The sequence below is a fragment of the Carlito syrichta genome, unplaced genomic scaffold (assembly GCF_000164805.1).
Source record: "Carlito syrichta isolate Samal-C Ts95f unplaced genomic scaffold, Tarsius_syrichta-2.0.1 Scaffold313175, whole genome shotgun sequence".
Lineage (NCBI taxonomy): Eukaryota > Metazoa > Chordata > Mammalia > Primates > Tarsiidae > Carlito > Carlito syrichta.
The window spans coordinates 644823-654037 of record NW_007257271.1 but is presented as its reverse complement, the minus strand read 5'-3'; the positions used below and the strand labels follow the sequence as shown (position 1 = coordinate 654037).

The 9215-nt window shown below is 39.2% G+C and overlaps 1 protein-coding gene across 7 annotated transcripts in view; it reads left to right on the top strand.

The window, feature by feature from the left end:
- Window positions 1-9215, top strand: part of CLASP2 (cytoplasmic linker associated protein 2) — a 207754-nt gene that overhangs the window by 142092 nt on the left and 56447 nt on the right. For 5 of the 7 annotated variants that reach the window (XM_008070162.2, XM_021718618.1, XM_021718620.1 and 2 more), the window contains one exon: window positions 6158-6160. The exons of the other annotated variants lie outside the window; for them this stretch is intronic. In XM_008070162.2, the coding sequence (XP_008068353.2) occupies window positions 6158-6160 (3 nt within the window). The remainder of the gene's footprint in view (window positions 1-6157; window positions 6161-9215) is intronic. 7 annotated transcript variants of the gene reach the window in all.

Below are 9215 nucleotides of genomic sequence, written 5' to 3'. Positions count from 1 at the left end.
TCTTGAATCCGCAGGCTCAGGCAATCCACTCACCTCAGCCTCCCAAAGGCGCGGGATTACAGGCTGAGCCACCGAGCCCGGCTATAACTGTACTATTTTATATCGATGTTGCTACCACTGATTATATAGCTGTAGTCTGACTTCAGTGCAAACATTTCTAAATATTCAGAACAAATCAACTTGATATTTTTAGTTGACAATATAAGCCAAAGAACACGACAGTTATTTAGGTGACCTTGTTTTATTAAATAACATTTTAATTAAATAGTCTATCAGTGTTGAAAAATACAGTTGTTAATCATCTTTAATGACTTGCTACTGGAAGATGCTAGACTAGGTCTGGATTATTTCTTGAAGTCACAGTTTTTGACTTTTTGTTAGGACAAAATGCAATTTGGATGGATGCCAGGATCTATGTAGTGATAAAGAGAAACTTTTTTTTTTTTTTTTTTGAGTTGGAGTCTCACTCAGTCGCCCAGACTGGAGTGCAGTGGCCGCTCCCGGCCACCGCAGCCTTGACCTGCTGGGCTCTGGCGAGAGAAACATTTTTTAAACAATCAAATAAGAAAGCTGAGTTGGACATTTTAAAGGAACTTAACTGAGCACTTAATATAGGTAGAGAAACAGCTGCAATTCTCCCTAGAAATGAGTAAGAAAAGTGACTTTTTGGATTTTCTTCTTAGAAGTTTACAACAACATAAAATTCTCATTGTCTCATCTGGTTTTGTTTGGTTCATTCGTTTTTGTTTTTTTTAGTCAGTTCAGAGAAGGCAAACGTAATAGAAGGGTTTTTATTTGTTTTTGTGTGATTATTGTCTATCAGATTCTCTGCCAGTAATGTAAATCATTAAGAATAAGCTGAGCCGGGATCGGTGGCTCAGCCTGTAATCCCGCGCTTTTGGGAAGCTGAGGTGAGTGGATTGCCTGAGCCCGCGGGTTCGAGACCTGCCTGGGCAGCGAGACCTCATCTCTACAATAAATTAAAAAGAAATCAGCCGGGCGTGGTAGCACATGCCTGTAATTCTGACTACTCGGAAGGCTGAGGCGGAAGGATCGCCGGAGCCCAGCAGGTGAGGCTGCGGTGGCCGGGAGCGGCCACTGCACTCCAGTCTGGGCAACTGAGTGAAACTCCAACTCAAAAAAAAAAAAGAAAAAAAGAATAAGCTGGACATGTCATCAAACTGTGCTGAGTTAAAAATGTGAGGGTTTGATTTGAGTTTTTGCACTGTATTCTGATATTATCAAAATAACAGATATGTCCCCTCCCTTTTTCATGTATTTTAATACTAACAACTTCATCTTCAAGATCAAGCAACTTTTTCTTGATATTTTTTTCTTTCCAAATGCAATTTTGTGCTATATCAGGGGTCAGCCATTATTTTCTATAAATAGTGTTTCTTTGCAGGTCATAATCTCTCTCCCAGCTACTCAGCTTTGCCTTTAAGGCATCTATAACAGACAGTATGGTTTAATGAGTGTGGCTGAGTTACAATAAAACTTTATTTGTGAACACTGAAATGTGAATGTTCATGTAATTTTCATGTGTTACTAATTAGTCTTTTGATTGTTTTGAAACCATTTAAAATTGTAAAAGCTGGTCTTAGTTTACAGGCCATAGTTTACTGACCTCTGTTGTATATGATCAACTCTTTGTCATTGACACTAAATATAGAAACACATGTTCAGGACCCTCTACTCTTACAGCTCATGATGCTGGATAAAGGGAAACAATGTACTTGTTCCTGCTGACCAAAATCACACAGCCCTATGTATTCCTGGGCATCTCCTTATCTGATCTGTGATTTTTGTCCTAGTGCTGCCTGGTAATCCTCCTCCTTTTCATTTTCTCTTCTGTCCTCCAAGAAGACTGTGTCAAAGCTTCAACTCTGTTTACTTCCCCACTTAAGCCCCAGCATATGTCCTGTCCTCTTAGCTTACCAAGAGTACAGAAGCTGTCAAGCAGAAACTCCACTTCCTACCTCCAACCAACAAGCTTAACTACACATGAACCCATTCTCACGCTTTTTTTTTTTTTTTTTGAGCTCTCACTCTCACTCAGGCTTGAGTGCAGTGATACAAACACAGCTCACTGCAGCCTCAACCTCCTGGGCTCAGGCAATCCTTCTGCTTCAGCCTCCCAAGTAGCTGTGACTACAAGCATATACTACCATGCTCAGACAATTGTTATTATCATTATTTGTAGGGACAAAATCTTGCTATGTTGCCTAGACTGGTCTCAAACTCCCGGACTCAAGCAGTCCTCCCACCTTGGCCTCCCAAAGTGCTGGGATGGTAGGCATGTACCACCACGGCCAGCCTATAAGCCTATCCTTTCTACCTTCCGTCTTATTCTTCCTGCCTTCCCTTATGTTGCATTGGAAGGAGGTCTCACCTTAAAGCCACATTGTTAGCTTCATAAATACGTATCCTATCTCTTGTTATTTTTGTTTCATCTGCTTGGTTTTCAAGGAATCTCTCATAAATTCCAGTTTGCTCATTGACTTCCTTGTTTTGTTTTTCAACTTTGTTATGAGTTTTATTCTCTATTGGGTGTACCTTTTCTGTCAAACTATGTGGTGTGGAAAAGGAGGGAAAATATATTTTCCCTTCTTTTTTTTTTTTTTAATTGGAGTCCTACTCCGTCGCCTAGGATGGATGCTCACGGCCACCCCAGAATTGATCTGCTGGACTCAGGCGATCCTTCCACCTCAGCCTTCCAAGTAGCCCGAACTACAGCATGCAGTACCATGCCTGGCTAATTTTTTATTTATTGTAGAGATGAGGTCTCGCCAAGTTGCCCAGGCTGTTCTCAAACCCGTGGGCCAAGGCAATCCCCTCACCTCGGCCTCCCAGAGTGCTGGAATTATAGACTTGAGCCACTGCACCCTGCCTGTTTTCTCTTCTGTTGTGCCTAATCCAGTCTTTCTCAAGCCATTTCTCTCACTCTTGTTTTCAGACATCTCTATGCTTGTTTTCCTAAGGTTGATGTTGTGTAGCGTCTTTCCCTAGGCTCTTTTCTTTCACTCTATACCTTATCTTGAAATTTCAGTTACCCTTTTAATCCTAATACCTCCCAAATATATGTGTATTTCCAGCCCATATTTTTCTCCTGTGCTTACTTAAATAATCCCATACCATGCCCACTGGTTATCTTCAACTTCAGAACTATTCTTCCTCCTGTGTTGTTTTATCTTGTTAGATGATACTACTATCCCTTGATTTCTAGTGAGGAATTTTGGCATTAATCTAGAAATTTCACTCAATCCTCTTGATTCAGCTTTTTTTTTTTTTTTTTTTTTGAGTCTCACTCTGTCACCCAGGCTGGGGCACAGTGTCATGCTCATGGCCATCACAACCTCGATCTGCTGGGCTCAGGTGATCCCTCCACCTCAGCCTCCCAAGTAGCTGGGATTATAGGCATGCACCACCATGCCTGACTGATTTTTTGATTTATTGTAGAGACGCAGTCTCACCATGTTGCCTAGGCTGGTCTCAAGCCCCTGGGCTCAGGCAATCCTTTTGCCTCCGCCTCCCAAAGTGCTGGAATTACAGATGTGCCCACCACCCCAGCTGATTCAGCCTTCTTAATATCTCGCTGTTCTCTTTGCTAATTCAGGGCACAGCTGTCTTTTGCCTGCTGTACCCACTTCCCAGCTCCTGTCCGCAACCTCGACCTACTGGGCTCCGGCAGTCCTTCTGCCTCGGCCTTCCAAGTAGCTGGAACTACAGGCGTGCGCTACCACACCTGGCTAATTTTTTTTTTTTTTTATTGTAGAGATGAGGTCTTGCCAAGTTGCCCAGGCGGGTCTTGAACCCACAGGCTCAAACAATCCACTCACCTCAACCTCCCAAAGCACAGGATTATAGGCTGAGCCACCAACCCCGGCTCCTCCTCATTCTTAACCCAGCCTGAATTATGTTCTTTTCCCCAAAGGTGCCATGCACTTTTCCTTATAGCCTTGAAGTGTGCCATCAAGGATACTTCCCTTTCTTTCTCAACCTAGCATCCTTGGACCTATGCTTAGATAGCACATTTCTTCAAGCCTGGGTTAGAGCTGCACTCTGCATTGGAATCATTTATCTGTAGCTATTCTGAAAGCTTGTAAGGCAGAAACTATAGATCTTTGTTCCTAGCAAGGAGTCCCCTCATTACCATGACCATTGGTTGGGTGGATTTTCTCATATCCTTGTAGGTTGAAGTCAACATTTCAGTTTCCATGCTAACAGCTTCTGGATAGTAGTTGGCTTCTTTAATAAGTGAAAATTTTTTTCACATTTGCCCTACACTGTTGAGAACACCTGCTGTCCAACAGAGGCAGGACTCTTAGAGAACCAGGTTGTGAGCAACTGCCCATATCCTTTCAGCTAGGACCACTTTCTCCACCCTCAGAATATTTCCCTCTTGTGTTTTTTTCGACTAAGGTTTGTGTCCAACTAAAATATCAGTTGTGTTCCAGTATACAGTACAGAAATCCCAGAAAGGAAGGGCAGGAAAAGAATTCTTTCTGAATACAGTAGAAATAGATGGTGGATTTTTCCTGAGACAGGGTTAGTGTGACTGGTAAATGTAGTTTGCAAGTTGAAATGATGTCTGTAATTTGGTAAATGATATTTTTTTACTTCATATCCCAGCATGGAAACAAGTGATTAACCACAATATATGTATGACAGTAATTTAAAACATAAACAGTATAATTTAAAACTTTTTAATATTTTTATAAGAGAGACAATATAATATAGTAATAACAATTATGGATAGTACTAGATTGCTTAGATTCACATTCTACCTGCAACTTATTAGCAGTGTGTACCTTAATTAGCAGTGTGTACCCGTTAAACTGAGTTATTAGTAATATCAACCTCATAAGATTGTGGTGACAATTGAGTAAGTTAATATATGTAAAACCCTTAGAATATAAGCACCATATAAGTTTTTAAAAATCAAATTTAAATAAGTTTTAAAAATTGAGGAGTTTGGGGCATATTTTTATTTTGACTACCATAGGCCCGTTTTCTCCCCTAAATGTAAGCACTGTCAGTTGCTTCTGACATGTGATTCTGAGGGAATTCTTTATAAAGAGCTGCCTTCACTGAAGTGCATGCTTTGAATTGGCATTTTATGTTCTTTGTAGCCCTGCCTTTTGAACCATACTCTTGAGTCTTAGACAGCTATGGTAAGAATCCAATCTATGTCTACTTAAATGGGCACACTTGAGTGCCCTAGTAAGAAAGTCACATCTGAGCTCTCTGCGAGTGTTCTAGATAGCTGAGCTGCCTGTAGTCCTTGGATCGGAAGACTGTAACAAAATCTTACCCAAGCCGGGCTTGGTGGCTCAGCCTGTAATCCCGCGCCTTTGGGAGGCTGAGGTGAGTGGATTGCCTGAGCCCGCGGGTTCGAGATCCGCCTGGGCAGCGAGACCTCATCTCTACAATAAAAATCAAAAAATCAGCCAGTCGTGGTAGTGCGCAACTGTAATTCCAGCTACTCGGAAGGCTGAGGCGGAGGGATCACCGGACCCCAGCAGGCGAGACTGCGGTGGCCGGGAGCGGCCACTGCACTCCAGTCTGGGTGACCAAGTGAGACTTCAACTCAAAAAAAAAAACAACCTTACCCAAGGAAAGGTAAAAGTTGTCGTATAAATAACTTTTACCTCCAAAAATAGTTATTGTTCCAAGTCTTCACCCAAATAATTTAACTTGTTGTGAAAGTTTTACTTCTAAGGGGAGAAAAGAAAAGATGGAAGAAAGAAAGGGAAAAAAGATTTTAGAAACTGTGCTTTGGAACCAAATGTTGCCTCTGATCAGAAATGGGAGTGAGTGTCTAACTATTCTTCGATTCTTTCCAGAAATTGAGCTTCTAGGATTTGTAGGGTCTGGGGGATAAAGGGGTTTTGTTTTTAGTTTTTCAGTTTTCTTAGTAAGGAGGTAAAAGAAACAGGAAAAACATATGCTCTTCTCCCATGCTGTTCATTTGATTCTTATTTTTAAAACTCTTTTGATTTTATCATAAAACTTTAAAAAACATTTGTCACTTTTATTTTCTAAGTGTTTTTCTTCCATACAGGAATTTTGCATTGATGGCGACTAATTTGTGTGTTTTTCTTTTTTTTCTTTTTTTCTTTTTGCATGCTGTCCCCTGTGTTGGAACTCTCAATAGAGAGTAAGTTGGTTCAATATTTGTTGGAAACCTAACTTTACTGCATGACTGTGAAATTAACCCTTTTTCTCTATTTTTCTCTCCTGAAGAGTTCATGCAGTGTTGGACCCTTTGCAATCCACGAAATGCTATTTGCCGTTATGCAAACTGTTATTCTGTTTGGAGATGTGCTTTTTAATCTACTAATTAATCTAATTTGATTATGTTCTTCTGTAGTTGATGACTGGCACACCTAAGATATAAAAGAGTTTAAGAAAAGACTGCCTCAATAGTAATAGCTTGAATATTTTAAATTATTTCCCAGTAAATTACAGTTGTGAGATATGTGGGATAATAAATTGTTTCCACTGAAGTTTGCTTTCATTGAACTATTTTTAAATGATTCCCAAGTTTCATAATTATTTTTTAAAATTTAGACCATACCTATCTATCCACATGAACTTTCTAATAGTCTATTAATGCCATTTTTTAAAAACAAACAGCAGATTATGAAGTCGTGATTCTCAACTTTGTTTTCTAGAATAAAATATTTCTCTCTACTGTTATCCTATTATTATATTAGCATATCTTCTTTCCACTTTCTTTACTTATAGATAAGGACATGGGAGAATATTAACCTTTTGTACTTGGAGACATCTCAAGATCATCTACCAGCAACTCCACCAAAATTTTTAACAAAATAGTGACAAACTAATCATTTCATATTAAATGATATAGCGTTGGAACCAGTTATTTTTATTGTAATGATATTTGGCTTATAATGGAATTTTGGACACTGAGGAACTTATTTATGACAAAAATATCAGCATTTTTAATCTCACATTTTTCAAATGTAGTAATATGTAAAATAGTCACCTGAATGCATTACAGGTTCATTGATACATGTTATGCAATAGTAATTTATTTGACGTCTTCCACCTAGTGTTTTTCTATTCAAGCAAACAGTACAGTCTTGTTTTCTTCATTCCACATTAATAATGTAACTTCCTTTCCAGTCTGTTGTTCGAAGACTATGTGGAAGGAAATTCTCTTTCTGTGTAATGCCAGCTGATTTTAAATGTATATCTCAGTGTATATTCCATCTCTCTATTTGCTTTTTCATGCAACTTGAATGCAAAAATTCAAGGAAACGAACATTTTTGAAAATTTTGTGCTAACATAAGTTTGTTGTATATAATAACCAGCAATGTCCTCTCAGGTTTGTTAGATTTATGATGTCCCCTTGGAGGGGGCATCTGAGTGCAAAGGGTTAACATCTGACAGGAACTGTTCGTTGATAGGGCAATCAAATAAGAAAGGTACATAATTTCAAATATTTTGGGATCAAGGATGGACATGGATATATATGTATTTGTATGGGTGTGTATGTATACATACTTACGAACATGTATGGTTGACCCTTGACAACCCCTGCACAGTTGAACATTTGAATATAACTTTTGACTCTCTAAAAACTTAACAACTGATAACCTACCACTAACCAGATAACTCTAACATAAACAGTCAGTCAACATATATTTTGTATATTATATAGTATATACTGTATTCTTACAATAAAATTAAGCTAAAGAAAAGAAAATGTTATTAAGAAAATCGTAAGAGGAAATATATTTACTAATCATTAAGGGGAAGTGGATCATCATAAAGATCTTCATCCTTGTCATCTTCACATTGACTGAGGAGGAAGAGGAGGGTTTGGTCTTGCTGTCTCAGGAGTAAGAGAGATGGAAGAAAATTTATGTACAAGTGGACCTGCTGTTCAAACCTATATTGTTCAAGGATCAACTGTATGTTTACACACACATACATATTATCATTTAGTAAGTGCCATTGATAGGCTATAAGTATTTTTGAAAAACAGTAGTAGAGTACAATAAATGTCTACATTTTTATTTAGCTACTCACATTATATCTAACCAAAATAAATCTCTACTTAGGAAGCTCAGAGAAGTCTTCTTGAAGGAAACAGCAGGTCAGATCGTGACAGAACTATTAAGCTCTGTAGATATATCAGCATGAGAAGAAAGGGCCTCTTGGGACTGGCTAGCATCAGTCCAGAAAAGAAAGTGGGAGACACTAGAAAGTTTATAGGAAATAAAAAGAATTTAATCTTGGCTAGAATGAAGGGAAAGTGTTTCCTTGCATTGAGGAAAAGGATTGGCTACCAATTAGAGCATAAATTTTACTTAAGAGAAATTTTTTACAGTCATTGAATAACTTTTTATTGGATTCTCAACTTCTGATAACTTTTATCTTTGTTGTGATTAGTGATACAAAACTATATTAAAAAAACATAGTCTTTATTCTCAAATAGCATATGCTCCAGATGGGAAGATAATTTAAATACATAAAAAGTTAAATAGCTTCATAAATAACTGGTTGCGCTAAGTTTTTCTTTTTTTTTTTTTTTGAGTTGGAGTCTCACTCTGACACTCACCCAGACTGGGGTGCAGTGTCTCCTGGCCACTGCAGCCTCGACCTGCTGGACTCCGGCGATCCTTCCGCCTCAGCCTTTCAAGTAGCTGGAACTACAGGCGTTCGCTACCACACCCAGCTAATTTTTGATTTATTGTAGAGATGAGGTCTCGTCAAGTTGCCCAGGCGGGTCTCGAACCCGTAGGGTCAGGCAATTACTCACCTCGGCCTCCCAAAGTGCTGGAATTACAGGCTGAGCCACCAAGCCTGGCCCCTGCTAAGTTTTTCAAGTCGGGAAGGTCAGTGGCTATTATCTTAGGTAGTCCAAGAAACTTCTTGCCTGGGACTTGAGTGGTAAATTTTGTAAGGGTCACATACTATGCATAAATGAATGGAATGGGGGTGTGGTAGAAAAATTGGGTGTGGGGGCATGTGAAATGTGTTCAAGAATAAAGAGTTTATATTACCAGATAGTCCTATATCAATTTGGAGTTAGAACTTTGTCTAAGGGTTTGAGACATTATCTTATAGACAATAAAGGAACATTAAAAAATTTTATTTCTGAGCCGGGCTCGGTGGCTCAGCCTGTAATCCCGCGCCTTTGGGAGGCTGAGGTGAGTGGATTGCCTGAGCCCGCGGGTTC